The sequence below is a fragment of the Sphaerodactylus townsendi genome, linkage group LG01 (assembly GCF_021028975.2).
Source record: "Sphaerodactylus townsendi isolate TG3544 linkage group LG01, MPM_Stown_v2.3, whole genome shotgun sequence".
Lineage (NCBI taxonomy): Eukaryota > Metazoa > Chordata > Lepidosauria > Squamata > Sphaerodactylidae > Sphaerodactylus > Sphaerodactylus townsendi.
In genome coordinates, this window is record NC_059425.1 from 66,278,048 (window position 1) to 66,293,867 (window position 15,820).

The 15,820-nt window shown below is 43.1% G+C and overlaps 1 protein-coding gene across 3 annotated transcripts; it reads left to right on the forward strand.

Moving 5' to 3' along the window:
- The first annotated feature begins 1,631 nt into the window (after window positions 1-1,631).
- Window positions 1,632-14,288, forward strand: YPEL5 (yippee like 5). 3 transcript variants are annotated; one of them, XM_048510702.1, is made up of 5 exons: window positions 1,632-1,799; window positions 2,579-2,625; window positions 3,922-4,002; window positions 10,167-10,327; window positions 12,166-14,288. In XM_048510702.1, exons 4-5 carry the CDS (start codon window positions 10,187-10,189, stop codon window positions 12,388-12,390), a joined length of 366 nt encoding a protein of 121 aa, XP_048366659.1. In that variant the 5' UTR covers window positions 1,632-1,799; window positions 2,579-2,625; window positions 3,922-4,002; window positions 10,167-10,186; the 3' UTR covers window positions 12,391-14,288. The 3 variants fall into 3 exon arrangements, with proteins under 3 accessions (XP_048366659.1, XP_048366578.1, XP_048366490.1); XM_048510621.1 differs by lacking the exon at window positions 2,579-2,625; XM_048510533.1 differs by lacking the exons at window positions 2,579-2,625; window positions 3,922-4,002.
- Window positions 14,289-15,820: the final 1,532 nt, after the last annotated feature.

Sequence of the window (15,820 nt, forward strand, 5' to 3'; positions counted from 1 at the left end):
GTCACACAGGTCACAAATGCGGTCTACCTGGCATGTTACCATCTCCACTGGGCTAGGCTACTGGCATCCTATGTGTTCCAATCTGATTTAGCCACAGTGATCTATGCAACAATCACCTCCAGGCTAGACTACTGCAACTCACCACGCAGGGCTGTCCTTGGGTCTGCTCTGGAAGCTCCAGCTAGTGTAAAATGAAACAGGTCAGGTCCTTACTGGGACTCCATGGTGTGCACACTTCCAAACAAAGCTTTGTCAGCTGTATTAGTTCTGAGCAGAGCACTGAATCAGATTCAAGGTTCTGGTACTAACGTTCAAAGCCCTAAATGATCTGGGACTGTCATTCCTGCAAGACTGCCTTTTCCAGTGATCGTGAACCTTTTCGAGACCGAGTGCCCAAACTGCAACCCAAAACCCACTTATGTATCGCAAAGTGCCAATACGTCAATTTAACCTGAATACTGAGGTTTTAGTCCTGCGGGCACCCGCCGCTCTGCCCTGCGCTGCTCCAGTGCCTCCACCCCACCCGCTCAAGCAGGGGCCAGCCTGCTCTAGCCTCCAGCAAGTCCCACGCGCACCACTCTGTGCCTATCTAGCTTCTCCGCCTCCTCTGCCCCCCCTCAGACATCAGCCACCTGGAGCACAGGCACCAGGCCTGCCAGCCAAGTCCTCCCTGCTCACCGCGGGGCATTGTGCCCAGTGGCCCAGGCCTAGATGTGTGTGTGTGTGTGTGTGTGTGTGATTTTCCACCCCCACATGATGAACTCTGTGCAGGTGTGTCCACAGAGAGGGCTCTGAGTGCCACCTCTGGCACTCGTGCCATAGGTTCACCATCACTAGCCTATTCTAATATATTTCCCAAAGAGCTTTATCCTCAGCCAATGACAACTAACTAGTGGTCCCAGGCCTGAAAACTGTCTGTCATCAACCACGACTAGGACTTTCTTGACTCTGCCCCCAGCCTTGTGGAACACTCTGTCTGAGGGAGATGAGAGCTCTGCAGGACCCTCATTGTGTTACAGGCTTTTCAGAACTTGTTTCAAGAAAACACACCAGGCACATTTTCATCTCTTCAAAAGTCAGAGCACCACACATCGTTGTCCCTTCTTCAGTTTACCTTCAGAACAATACTGTGAGGTGGGTTCAGCTAAGAGAGAGTGACAGTCTCAAGATCACGCTTCAAGAGAAGGTGGCGATCTGAACCCAACTGCCCCACATCCCAATCCTAGGTTGTCCTCCTCTGCCTCTGCCAGGCCTTCCTAAATAAACAGGAACTGAGTTGTGTCAACCCACTTAGTCATCGGGAAATTATGCAGGAATAAATACTTGTGAGCTAGTGAAGGGCCAGAAGACTTAAGATTATTTTTGCTGCGGGATACCAACCAGAAGAATTCCACTCGGATACAATGACACGTTGCAGACGTCTGGGAACGACACAAACTCCTGCGACCGCGAGAGAGCCCGCGAAGCCGAACCCCTTCACAAATCGCAACAAGCCCGGCCGCCTGCCCCTCTGCGGCCCGCCCTTTCCCCCACGTGGCCTGATTGTTTGTCCGCGAGGGCCAGGGGGCGTGGCGCGTGCGGGCGAAGGGTGTCACAGGCGAGGAGTGACGCCACTGGAGGCGGGGTTTGGGAAGAGAGAGGCGGAGTCACGCCGGGGGCGGAGAAAGAGGGACTCGGAGTGAGTCCCTCAGCTGAGTTGGGGAGCCGATAGAGAGACGCCGGAGTCGCCCAGCAAGAGGAGACGGAGGCCGTTTCCCCTCGTTTGCGCTTCCTCGGTGCAGGTCGCCGCCAGCCCGCAGGTAAAAGGGCTCTTTCTGGCACCTCATCGTGGGTGGGGAGGCGGATGACTGAAGCGGCCCTTGCAAAGGCTGCCCTACCCAGCCGGTCTCACCTGCCTCGGAGCCCCCTCTTCTCCCCTCGCCGCCCGCGACCCCATTTTTGTGGCGCCTGCCCGTGTTGTCTTTGTGCGCTGCCCGCCCACCGCCACATACGCCGCCACCCGGACCCCCCGCAGCTGCGCAACTCCCCGTCCTCGCGATCGCACAACATGGCACAGTAACGCTCGCAGCGCCGTCGCCCACTCCCCCACCCTTGACATCATCCTACGCGCCCCCCCCCCTCAATATTTCCTTCATCATCATCACAATAACCCAATTCGCCGACCCTACTCTGCCTTGCAAATCAAAACAGCAGGAGACCACCCCTTCCCTGCGGAAGCGCAGCGAGGGCCAGACCGCCGCCGCAGCAGCTCCTCTCCTCCACCACCCCGGTTTCGTCGGGCCTCCTTCGCCCCCTCTTCCCCCTCCTCCTCCTCCTCCTGGCAGCCTTGTTGGGGAGGGGTGTGTTTTGACAACAAGCGCAAGCTAATCGGCAACTTTGCCTCTGCTTCCGGTTTCTCTCTGACTTGCTGCCCTCCACCTAATGATCCCGAGATCCTAAATCTGCCTCCTGCTTGTTTCCAAAGATCTCTTTCCCGGCTTCCCAGCTCTGAGGCCCCATCCTGACCCCATTAACGCCGTCCTCCCCTCCCTAACAATAGTTTGCTGAGTCGTGCCGCCACTTCCTTTTGTTTATGCAGGCGCGGAGCGACCTCCTGTAATAGGCGTTTATACTGCTGAGATGTCGGTAAGGAAGGAACTTAGCCCTGGTGTCGGGGAGGGGAGGGGTTGCGGGATCTGTTGCTCTCCTTCCCGGAGGTGCCACCGACTCGGGGCCCCCACAGGTCTTCGTTTCTCGTCAGCTGTTTCCTCTTATTTGTTGTTGGTGCTTCTGGGAGAGCCTCCTTCTCAAGCCAGACATGGGCAGAGCCTTTGTTGATTGGATGGCTCAGGACCATGTGACTGGCGTGCTCCCAGTCGTGTATAACGATCGGGGTAGGACTGGATGTTCCTCTGCTCTGTCGGGGGGAGAAGCAGCTGCGCTGAGAGGAGTTTTCTGCTGCTATCAGTACAGCTGCACCAAGTGACACCAACACTACCATAAGTCCCCCCCCCCCGCATTTTTCCCTTTGCAATGTGACTTGGCACGCATTCAGCATTTGTTGTTTGTGACAATCTCGCATAAGCTGTCTTAGTTTCAAACTCCCCTCCCCCATTCTTAAACTAATGAATGATGAATCGTTATTACCAGCTGGAACATCTTAATAGCATAAAGAAATTGCTAAAGTCATGGACCACTGCAAGCTTAATATAGAAGAAGAAGAGCTTGGATTTATACCCCACCTTTCTCCTGTAAGGCGACTCAAGGTGGCTTACAAGCTCTTTTCTGTCCCCACAACAGACACCTTGTGAGGTAGGCGGGGCTGAGAGAATTCTAAGAGAACTATGACTAGCCCAGGGACACCCACCAGGAATGTAGGAGTGCAGAAACACATCTGGCTCACCAGATAAGTCTCTGCCACTCAGGTGGAGGAGTGGGGAATCAAACCCGGTTCTTCATATTAGAGTCCACCTACTCTTAACCACTACACCACACTGGCTCTCTATCATCATCTTAAAATTGTTTTGAGCTGTCGAGCATCTTTTTTCTTTCCTTCTCTTTTTGTACAATGTTCAGTCTTTTATATAGGATCACATTCATGAACTATGTTTGGTTCTATTAATGTTGAACTCTTTAGTGACTTCCATGGATGGTTCCATAAAAATCTACCTTAGAATGGATGACTCTCCCTACACAACAAAATAAATTTTGCAAAAATAGATTTATTTTTAAAAACTTGACTTTTCAGTACTATTTAAAGCTTGTTGGAGGCCTGTCTCCCTGTACAGTTTCAGGGGTGAGTTTTGAAGTGGATGCTCTCCAGTTCAAAGCTCAGTGCCTTCATAGCTACTATATGCCATTTCTTCAGAAATCACTAAATAAACAGCTTCCCTAAATACAGGGATTCAACCCAATCTCCAATAAAGCCCTTTGTCTTCCTAGACCGAGAAATTCTTCTTGTGCCATCCGAAGATCTGGAAATAAGCAGATATTTTGCTGTATGCTGTAGAAGTGTCCCTAAATGCAAGTATTCCAGTAATTCGCTAATTAGTCCTGGGAAATCCTGGTTTCTTCTTTAATAGATTGCATAGTTCAGTCACTTTAGTATTTAATTAAACTTAGATTTGTGGTCACCTTGATTTCTTTTTCACACTTGAGAGACTTTTGAATACAGTTTGTCATGGGGCTTGGAAGATGTGTTGAATCATGCATAATACCTATGTAATATGTGAAATATGTACATATGTATACATGCAAAAATATGTATACATATTTCACATATTGCACAGGAGAAGAAAGCCACTGAACAAAGGGGGGGGGGCAACAAATTATATGCCTCTTCCCTGGAAATCAAATGACATGATAACATATTCCAGTGGTGATATAAATGCACTGTAGCCTGGTATCCTGATTCTACTTTGTCTTTTAAAAATCACTATAATTTTGTTTAAAATAATTTGTAAAGATTTGTAAACTGCTTTGGGTACCAGTACTGGTGAAAGAATCACTATGACTAGCCCAGGGACACCCACCAGGAATGTAGGAGTGCAGAAACACATCTGGCTCACCAGATAAGTCTCTGCCACTCAGGTGGAGGAGTGGGGAATCAAAGAATCAGGGCTTAAATACTCTAAATAAGTAAAGGCTTCAAAAGACTAGACATTCTAGTTTAGTAAGAACCCAAATAAGGCAATAGCAACCTGTAAACATAGTAAACATCATGATGTGACATCACCTTGTGAATCAGTAATGACCTGGTGCTTGCTTAGGAGACTACTTTTAATTTTAAGAACCCAAATGCCAATTTTTAAATCAGATGCTTCTCAGAGCCTTAAATGTGTTCATTTGCATGAAGATTACTCTTGAAAGTTTTTGTCACATCAGTACAATCATGCATATTTACTCAGAAGTCAGTCCCACTACTTTGAGCATCACTTATTTCTAAGTGGGCAGTCAAGTGTCGCTTTGATGATATTGTAATTCTCCCTAGCTCTCCCAGTTTTTATTGAGTGATGAAGCAAAATTGCATAAAAACGTCCTGTTATGGCAGACACAAAATATTAACAAAAGTATATAATATTCACAAAAGTTAATGTAACTATTAGGATTTATTAATAATTAGCATGATACTATCATGAAAGCGACAGTAAAACTGTTCAGAGTGTATTTGTTTGTAAGTGAAGCATGATGTTATCTGCTTGAACTATTCAAATGGTACCACATTTGCCAAACTAACCTTAAACTGTGATGCTTTTTAAATGACAAACTTGGAGGACTGCAGATATGGTGAAAACTTTCCTTCACATAGGTAAATTTTTATTTCTTTATTTGCAAGGAATACATGTCTTCTAGAGCAGGGGTAGGGAACCTGCGGCTCTCCAGATGTTCAGGAACTACAATTCCCATCAGCCTCTGTCAGCATGGCCAATTGGCCATGCTGGTAGGGGCTGATGGGAATTGTAGTTCCTGAACATCTGGAGAGCCGCAGGTTCCCTACCCCTGTTCTAGAGCAATGGTTCCCAACCTTTTTTCACTCAGGTACCTCTTGGCAAACCATTTCCCTAAAATTGTATCCCCATATTATAAACCCGTTACATAATTTTCATGTGTAGTCCCAAATGCTCTGGCATATATCCCTGGGGATACCCATATCTCAGGTTAGGAACCACTGTTCTAGCGCAGGGGTCTGCAACCTGCAGCGCTCCAGATGTTTGTGGACTACAATTCCCATAAGCCCCTGCCACCATGTATCACAGAAGAGTGTAATGCAGCACCATCCTGGCAGCTGTGCCCATTCTGGGTGCTTTTATGTGTAGTATTTTAAGTGGCGTGGTTTTGTTCTTTAACCAAGGGACCAGAAAAGTAAGTTAGTATGCTTGGCTAATAAAGACAAAACCTATTTTTAGGTTCAGTGAAAGTATTGTTTGGATTAAGTTCAATTTCATTGCAAACCAAGCTAAATTTAAGAGAAACTAATTATAGCTGAAATTTAAAATGATTTTTATATACCCTGCCAACCTGAGGTGGCTGAAATCTAGCTGACATCTCCTGTATGCAAAACATGTGCACTACTACTGGAAAAAGTAGTTGTCATAGTTTGAGCAATGCAGTTAAGATGTTGAAGTTCATGGCCCTCATCCTGCTTTCATTTTAAAAAATCCTATTTAAAATACATCTACAATTCAAAATGAGGTGGGTGTTCCTAAGGAGAACTGTCTTATTAGGTGCAAATAGAAGCCTCTGAACAGTGTTTAGGGACAGCCCTGCAGAAAATGCCTAGCTTCACAGGATAAGTACTTGAGGAAATGATTCAGATTTGCAGTGTATAATCTTAAATCAAGACTGCACTGTTTAGGACTGACCTTTTTCTTTTTAAGTACACCAAGCTGAAAATAACTCTTCAGATGTTTTTTCCCCTGTAGTTGACTTTAAGTGATAAGGGAGTTTGCATCTAGCTTAATGTATCTTTCATCCCTTTTCTGTCTTCTAAGTGGTTATGTTGCTTGAACAAACTTGTCACTAAAATACTGTAATTACAAGGAGTCTGGTGTTCTGTTTTTTAAAAAATTACCTCAATTTTACGAAGAAAAAAGAATGACAAATTAGAGCAACGGACAGTGCCACCACCAATAACATGTTCAAAGTAATGTTATTTTATTTTATTGCCTTCTGGCAACTCTGGTAGGGTTTCACGGCAAGAGACGTTTGAAGGTGGTTTGCCAATGTCTGCCTCCATATCATGTTTGAAATATATGGGTGGTTTTTTTTATTCTAAAAGTCTTATTCAGTTCTAGGAAAACAATATATGTTTAAGGGGAGGTATACAAAAATAATCGGTTGTCCTGAGAATTTACATAAGCTTTGAATTTCTAAAAGTTCTCCCAGACTTGAATACTAAAATTGCCGTGTTCAAATAGTTCAGCTTAATAATAGGTTGTTTGCATCATTTTTCGATATAGCCTATTTAAAAATGAAAGTGACAGTATAAAGCAAAAGGAAATTCACAACGCAACTTGGATTTTTTTTTCTTGGAATGAATTATTTCTGCAGGGTAGATCTTGATTGTTTGTTTTAAAGTATTGTTCAGTTTAGCTTCATGTTTATGAGCTCCAAATCTAACCAGTGACTGTGTTGATTATTTCACCATAAAAAGTTAGACTGGGAATGTCCAGTAGTTACTAATATTTCAGTCAAACATACTTGCTTTCCTAGAGTGGTGATAGAAAAGCTTGCCTTACTCACTTGTCTCTGAGGCTCATTCCGCACATGCAGAATAATGCACTTTCAAACTGCTTTCAGTGCTCTTTGAAGCTGTGCGGAATGGCAAAATCCACTTGCAAACAGTTGTGAAAGTGGTTTAAAAACACATTATTTTGCATGTGCGGAAGGGGCCTGACACAAGGTTAGTTTTCAGATTTGAATTTCAATTACAAGATCTTCTTGTACAGGGAGCTTACCAGGATTATAAATAGCAACTTTTGTTTTGAGGAATGTAGATAGCTCTACTATTCATAGTTTTTTGGTAACATCTAATTCTGTATCTTAGCTAGTGTCTCACTTCCCCCACACCAGTGTTAGTAAGAATATTTGCTGGTGACCAGAGCAGGCTGCTTGTATTCTTCTGTGCAGCATGAAGGATGTTAGAATTCTGAGTTGCTGTTCTGTTTCTTTTCTTCTGGGGGCGATTTCGCACTTACCGTGTGAACTCAAGTTTGATGTATGTTCAACCCAAATGTTCCCCACATCTGGTGAATCCGATGTGGGTTCGTCCTGCTCTGCTCCATTCTGCCATTAAATTTTCGACTCCACCTCCAGGGTGGGGTACACCGGCGAAGCTAGGTTGAACTCAAGCGAAGTGGGGAATCTTTGTTGGGTCGATTCGCCAGTTCAACCAATCACAGACAAACGTTTTGGGCATGCGCAGAACGGAAGACTTGCGCCAACAAAAAGTGTGCCTTTCCCCCCCGCTTCCGCATAACACTGACGACCATGGGCAGCAACGAAGGGTAGATTGCACGCTGCTCATAGCAACAAAATGGCAACATTTTTCCTTCACAGTACCGTTTCGCCCAATCAACGCTACATAGCTGTAACGTTAAAAAAATGAGGGGGGAAAGGGACGCACGTTCGCATTCCTGCCCGAACGCAGCAGCCAATCAGGCACGACGAGTGAATGACGTGCCGAGGTGATCCCGCCCGCTGAACTTGGCTCCGGCAGGACAACCTCGGCTGCTGTGGGAAGCTACGAGGGATTGACATAGGTCGACTCTTTTCAGCCTGATGAGTCGATCCTATGTCAATTCTCAAGTGCAAAATCGCCCTAAGTTATGCTTTAAGAGGGCATAATGTAGAAGTATAATGTACAGGATAATGCATCCTGACATTAGGGGCTGGATCCAGTATGTTTTGTGGTTTTCCTAATACCTGGGACCCTAATAGAAGCACATGCAAACTTGGTGGTAGCACGTGATCTTTTGTGTTCTGTAAAAAGATCAATGCAAACCACTGTTCTTTCAAAGGAAAATGCTTTTTTCTGTGGGGAAAGTGACCGTTGACTCCAGGCTGCTTGATCCTAAATCATCTGTGCGTCTGATAGTCATGGATTCAGTTTTTAACAGTTAAATATAGACTTTGCTTTTACATGCCAACAGTAATCTGATTTCATTTTTGATGAGGCAATAAAGTTTCAGTTGTAAGAATCAGAAACTATCTTGATGTAGAGTGAATGTGATGTGTGCAGCGTAAGAGTGTTGGAAAATATTTTGGGAGTCAGAGAAATGCTCAAAGGATATCGCTTGGTTCCTGGCCTGTAGTAATTGTTAAATCTTGAAGTTAATCTGCAGCATCTGGAAATCTGTGAACCAACCACCTGTAACTGCCTCTCAGTTCAAATTGTACTAGCAGGCCCAACTTAGTTGTATATACTAATTATGATATGCAACTAGTTAACCTAACTGGGATAGGTCTCATTGTAGGACTGGCCCCCAACCCTCTGCGGAGGGCAAATTCCAAAAGACAGTGGTGGATGCTTTTGGCCCTTGGCTTTTGGTTTGTGGTTTTCAACAGTCTATCTTGTTCCCTATGATGATTAACATATGCTTGAAACTACTGTGTTATGGACCCTCAAAATGTAGCCCCATCTACTATTAGCTCCGTTTGGAAACAATGGGGGATGGGGCACCCTCTTTGGGAGTCCATAACTTTGGACCCCTTGAACCAAACTTTGCCAAACTTGGGTGGTATCATCAGAAGTGTCACCTGATGATATCCTGAAATTTTGGTGCTGCTAGCTTAAAAACTGTGCCCCCTGGAGGCCGACAAAGTAAAAACCCTAAAATATTTTTTAAAATTCAGCTGACTCGTGTATAAGTTAAGGGGGGATTTTTCAGCACAAAAAATGTGCTGAAAAACTCAACTTACACACGAGTATATACGGTATATGAATCTGGTACATTTACAGCCTTCTATAATAGTAAAGTACCCTACTCCTCCCTTCCATTAGAATGTAGGGAAATAATCACATTATCCTAGCCTGGTTTTACATCAGGTGGCATACAGTACTGATAAGTCTATGCCCCTGTCATTGAGTTGTTTTACCGCTACTGTCCCAGCAGTACAGGCAGCTGCTATTTCGGAGGCTTAGATAACACTTATTTATTCAAGTGCCCCAGTGCCTCAACTTCATGTGCATTTTTTTACATCATCAATTCATCATGTATGATATATAATTCAAATGACTAATGTCGAATGAAAATGTTCAGAATTGTCCAGGGTAGTATAGCAAGTTTAGCCCACTACCCTGATGCAAAATACAGAATACTTATTCAACTCTTCCTAAAAATATCTAATTCATTTAATTTTAATTTTATTTTATTAGATATAATATTCTGCTCTTTCCTGGGTCAATAGGCTCAAAGTGGCTAACAAAGTCTGGAAAAGGTAACAATATTTTAAAAATTAAATGTAAACATCATCAGTAAAATATTAAAATTCTTATTCCAGATGGTGTTTAGTCAATATTTCACACAGTTCCAAAGTGCTACTAAGAAGCCCTGTCTACAGCAAGCAAATACCCTCCTGTTTATTCCAGTCCAAGGAAATGCTTCTCAGTATCGTACTGCTCCAGTTTCTGGAATAGGTTTTATTACATGAATTTTAATACTGATCTCATCTCTCTCTGCTTTCAGCGCTCAAATAGACTTTGACAATGGGTCGGATTTTCTTGGATCATATTGGTGGCACTCGGCTGTTTTCCTGTGCCAACTGTGACACAATCTTGACTAACCGCTCAGAGCTCATATCTACCCGTTTCACAGGGGCTACAGGACGAGCCTTCCTTTTTAACAAGGTTAGTGGGGATTGAAGAAAAATGTTGCTAAACTTTGTCCTGGATTGCATTGCTACTCAGATCACAAATGACACTCTGCCCTTATCCTGTGTTGATTTCCTTTTTATCAATCTTGGATCTGTTTGGAAATATAATACTTATCTATTTTAACCTTCATCTCTACTCTTTGCCAAAATTTAATTTCTCCTTGGGCGTCTGTCATGTCTTAATAAGTTACGAAATCAGTATTTTCCATCACCTTACTGTTACAATATTCTTCTATGGGTGACATCAGTGGGGACGCTGGAGGACTAATTCTCCTTCGTATTGCCTCCCAGATTTTTAGTAATTCTTCATCATGAGTTTTCTACCAAATTTGCTCTAGTAATCCAAGTTCCCGCTTTCTCCTCTGTAGCGCCAAGATATACCAAGGGGCTAGTTTGCACTGAGGGCAAAGAGGACATCAGGGAGTTACCTCATTGATGGCTTCTGAGAGCCAGCTATATTAGTTCTCTACTAGGTCATCTAACAAATTGCCAGGAGGCATCAAATTCTACAGAGAATTCTGGAAACCCATTGGAACCATTGGCACAAATAGGCTTGCTTCCCATATACTATGGGAGGGGCTGGCATTCTCAAATGAACCTTCAGGAAGAAATGGTCTGACTATGACACTGTTGACAGAGATTGAGCCAATATCCACCCCCATACCAAAGATCAAGTCCAGGGTATGACCTGCTTGGTGCGAGGGATCTGACACAAATTGGGAGAGTACCATCATTGCCATGGAAGATATCAGGTCATATCAGCATGGACATTGAAATCTCCAACAACAGTGTATTGTTGAAGGCTTTCAAGGCCGGATTCAACTGCTTGTTGTGGGTTTTCCAGGCTACGTGACTGTAGTCTGGTAGATCTTGTTCCTAATGTTTTCCCTGCATCTGTGGCTGGCATCTTCAGAGGTGTATCACAGAGAGAAGTCTGTCTCTCCATGATAAACCTCTGAAGATGTCAGCCACAGATACAGGCAAAACATTAGGAACAAGATCTACCAAACCACAGCCACAGAAAACCCACATCTCCCAGAACAATCAGTGTGGGGGACTCCCAACAGCCTCAGCAGGTTTTGCCCTGGTGTGTTAGGTTGTTGGTACGCTAGCCTGATGGTACCTGAATTCTCAATATCCAGTGCTTGACCAACACAATCAGTACCCTGGATCTTTGGGACAGGGAATACCCTGAAGGGAAAAGACTGTCTACAACATCTTAGGATGGGAGCATTATCCTAGTACCTGGATAGCTAGCCTGATTTCGTCAGATCTCAGAAGCTAAGGAGAGTTGGCTCTGGTAAGTATTTGTTTGGATAGACAACCTCGAAGGAATGACAGTCAGGCAATGGCAAACCACCTCTGAACATCTCTTGCCTTGAAAACCCTATATGGTTGCCATAAATTAGCTGTGACTTGACAGCACACAAGAATATACCCACTATCCTTATTGGGAAGCTAAGGGTACATAGAACAAGTCTATTGTTACCTATGTGGCTTTCAGATAGCAAAACTGAGTTCACTGTTTGACTATATATGTGCTGAAAGCAATGGTCGGTTACCATATTCTTTCTGTCTAGAAGTTGTATATGTAGTGGTCATTTAAGTAGCTTTTTAAAAATGCAGGAACTCTGTCCTCATTTGTATCTTATCACCTACAGCTATGTCTCATTTTCAAAACTTAAGCAAATAATTAGACAAATCCTGGCAGTCTCACCATTGAAACTATACCATAGTGATCTACTGACAGCAAACATCAGACCTCCAACTGCTGAACTGCATGCCTAATCTTTTTTCTTTGTCTTTCCTTAGGTGGTAAATTTGCAGTACAGTGAAGTGCAGGACCGGGTGATGCTCACTGGCCGCCACATGGTTCGTGATGTGAGCTGCAAGAACTGCAACAGCAAGCTAGGCTGGATCTATGAATTTGCCACTGAAGACAGCCAGCGCTATAAGGAAGGCCGTGTGATCTTGGAAAGAGCTTTGGTCCGAGAGAGTGAAGGTTTCGAGGAGCATGTTCCGTCTGATAATTCCTGAATGGATATGTCCTTGTCTTGGGGCTTTCTCTGTTAAAACTTAAAGAGAAAAATCAACAAAAAAATCTACTTACATACACTGTCACCTTAGCATCAGCGTTGGATTCGTGAACTACAAGAGGGAAAGAGAAATTCAGATGAAATGTTCCTTTTCTGTTTTTCCTTGGTTTTGTCCCCTTTCTCTTCAGGTTTACAGAGATAATATTGTATGAATCCTGTAACTTTGTTTTCTCAGATATGTGAGCCGTTGTAGTTAAGAACCATCTGTAAGTACAGTAAGTATTGTTTAGAAGAGAAATCAGTGGGATTTTAGTTTGCAGAAAACCCCCCACAACCTATTTCATCAGAAGGAAATTTTTACTCTAGCGATGCCTTTTAATTTATTTTCCAATGTTTGTTTTTAATTTTAATTTGTTTTTAGTAAGACCTATCACCTGATTGGCTGGTTTAAAAAGAGATCTGATTTTGTGACGAATCCTGAAGGTCCAGTGTTTAGTCCAGTTTGTGCTGGCCATTGATTCATATTCTTGTTGGGGTTTGTTGGTAGTACAGAGCTTGTGCTTGTCTGTCTCATTTTTGTTATCCAAATATGTTGTCATTCCTCATTTAAACATCTTTTCAACCACATGACTAGTGTTGATATCTTTTTTAAAAAAACAGGGCAAAACTTCTCTCTGTTTTCCAGTAGTAACTTATATTATTATGTAAGTGAATGGCTATTAAGTCTTGTGTTGCTTTTATGTTAGTAGTGATGGAGGAAGAGCATTTAACTCTTGCTGAAGCAGATTTTTCATCTCCTGGCTGACCTCTAAAAGAGTTTCAACTTTTCTACTTAATCTTTTCTGTAACATTTAGCTTTGCATTAAAAAATAAACCCAGCCATAAGGAAGAAGGGCATGCTAGCATGTAGAGTCGTGTATACAGCCAGGTATCAACTCCGCATCTTTTAAAATGGCAACGACTTGTCCTCAAATGCTGCTTCTCATGTCAAAGCTCTTAGTTGCATCGTACCATTGTGGTGCTGTGCCTTTACTGTTTTCACCAGCACAACAAGCTTACCTGGCAGTAGCTGGGTTACCTGGTGCTTCCTATAGAAGTTGCTTGTGTGAAAATATTGATATCTTGCTTTTCTGAGCAAACCTTCTGCAATCAGTGATGCCCAAACATTTTATCAGTATGTCCTGCCAAGTTATACTTTTTTCTCTTTTTTGGAAACCTAAAGCTGTCTTAATCATAATTTTGTACTTTTCTTGACAGTACCAGGTATTTCATAGGCAAGGTGTTTGCCTTAGTGAAAACTGACTCTAAAAGATCTTTTAGCATTAAGTTCCTATGAATGAACAAGGCATGCAAACAGGGCATCATTTTATCTGGAACAAAATAATAGTCATAGCTACAATCCTAACTGCACTAGTCTAGTTGCACAAGTAGCTTTAGAAATGCTTTTCACAAGCCACCCCTCTCACACGTGACTATCAAACTGTAGTGGTGGGGGAGTGGGGAGCGATGGTTGTACCAGTCACACTGCTCAGGTAGAATTGTTTTTGCTCATTTGAGTTACAGTTTGGGCACCCCTGTTCGCTTGATCTTTAAGCAGCTTTAATATGCAACTTAGAAGGAAGACATGTAGATTTGTTTATTGGAGTTGAGTTGAATCAGGATGCTTGAATAATAGTGTGCTTGTGCCTCAGATGAATAAACTTTAGTAGATCACCATTCTAGTATAAGGAGTATTTCACTAACTTGGTAACTTCTCATTGGCACAGTTCTTGATGTACTCTACATGTATTTTGATGTTGAAGTACAATAAAGTATGTTTTGTCCTGCTTTCTCTGACCATATGATTCACTTCTTCAAATGTACCTCTTGAAACTCTACAAATAAATGCTCAAAATCAGAGCTCTGAGTAGTGTTAACCTCTTCTTGATGATTGTTCAGCCCTTGCTGAATGTGTAAAATTTGTGCCCAATTTTGGACACCTGTCATTTCTCCAACTGACCAACTTTTTGATCCTTACTATGATTCTCCCATTGAAAGGTGTGTTAATGTATCAAGATGGTATATCCATATAATCTTTCCATGAATTAATGGATTGGAAAGCCCTTGCTTTTGTAATGAAATATGCAATTTCATATGTGATGGTGTTTGTCTCTGTAGAAGGCTATTCAGTGTAGCAAAACTGTTGTCTGATAAAGTGCCCTTAGTGCACAGGTGTCAAACTCGCGGCCCTCCAGATGTTATGGACTACAGTTCCCATCATCCCTGCCAGGGGGTGATCATGCTGGCAGGGAATGATGGGAACTGTAGTCCATAACATCTGGAGGGCCGTGAGTTTGACACCTATGCCTTAGTGCTTTCTCATGTTCTGTCACTCACCCCCCCCCCCCCCCAAGTCAAACTCAGGTAGTTGGAGCAATACCAGACCTTACAGTGGCACTTAGGTGGATTCTGCATGGGCCAAATACAGCAGTGTGAAAACGGTGTAAAAGGGTTTACACCATTTTCACACCACTGTTTTTGACCCATGCGGAATCCGCCTTAGAGTGGTGCACTGCCAGTGTTTAGGGATGTTATTCTGTGAGTCAACCACCTTGCATCACTGGCTTGATCGTGCTCCTCCCAAATTGAAACGTTGAAAATTGCTTATGTTGATAAAAGCATAATTGGTACTTAACAAAACAGAATTGTTCTGCATTATCTGGATGGCAGAGGTGTGCATTGTTACAGAAAAGCTAGAAGTTTTCTTTAGTATTCTGGTAACCAGCTGGCAGTTTGAATGGTATGATAGGGATTGCTGTACGGCCAGCACAGACTTTGCAGTTTGCAGAGCTGGTTTCTGGCTTCGATCAAAGCACTGTTCTTATTCAGAAGGAATTTCTGGAGCTTCAAGAAGGTTAACCAAAATTTCTGGGGGGAAATGCCTTACTTAGGGTCACAAATTCCAATTCAGTCATATTTTTTTAAAAAATTTATGGAATGTATTTCATATTGATTCCAGTTTGATTCTAATGCAGATTGTTTCACTGGCATTAGACATTTATTCTGAACCTCTTTTTTATGTAGTTCTGACAGATTTCCTACCTGTTGTGAGGGGGAGGCTGAAGGTCCTTTTGTGCAACTTGGTGGCGAAGGGGAGGAAAAAAAGAGGCTGGGTCTGGAGGCAGAATGCATCAGAATGCAAATGTCTGGCAGGTTTGTCAGCACAGCATTATATATTCAACTGGATGTGTGTTCTGATGCAACTTATTTGTATATTATCATGGGGGTAGCTGAGGCATCAGTTTGCTAAACCCTGTGGTGCAGGGTATATTCAGAGAAATCAGTTTGGAAGACAATTTCTTACAACTTTTAGGTGAATGACGGCTTTTGCAGGCAAAGTGGACAATTCTACAGAAATAGAGACAAGTTTTATAGATCCCTAAAAGCAATGT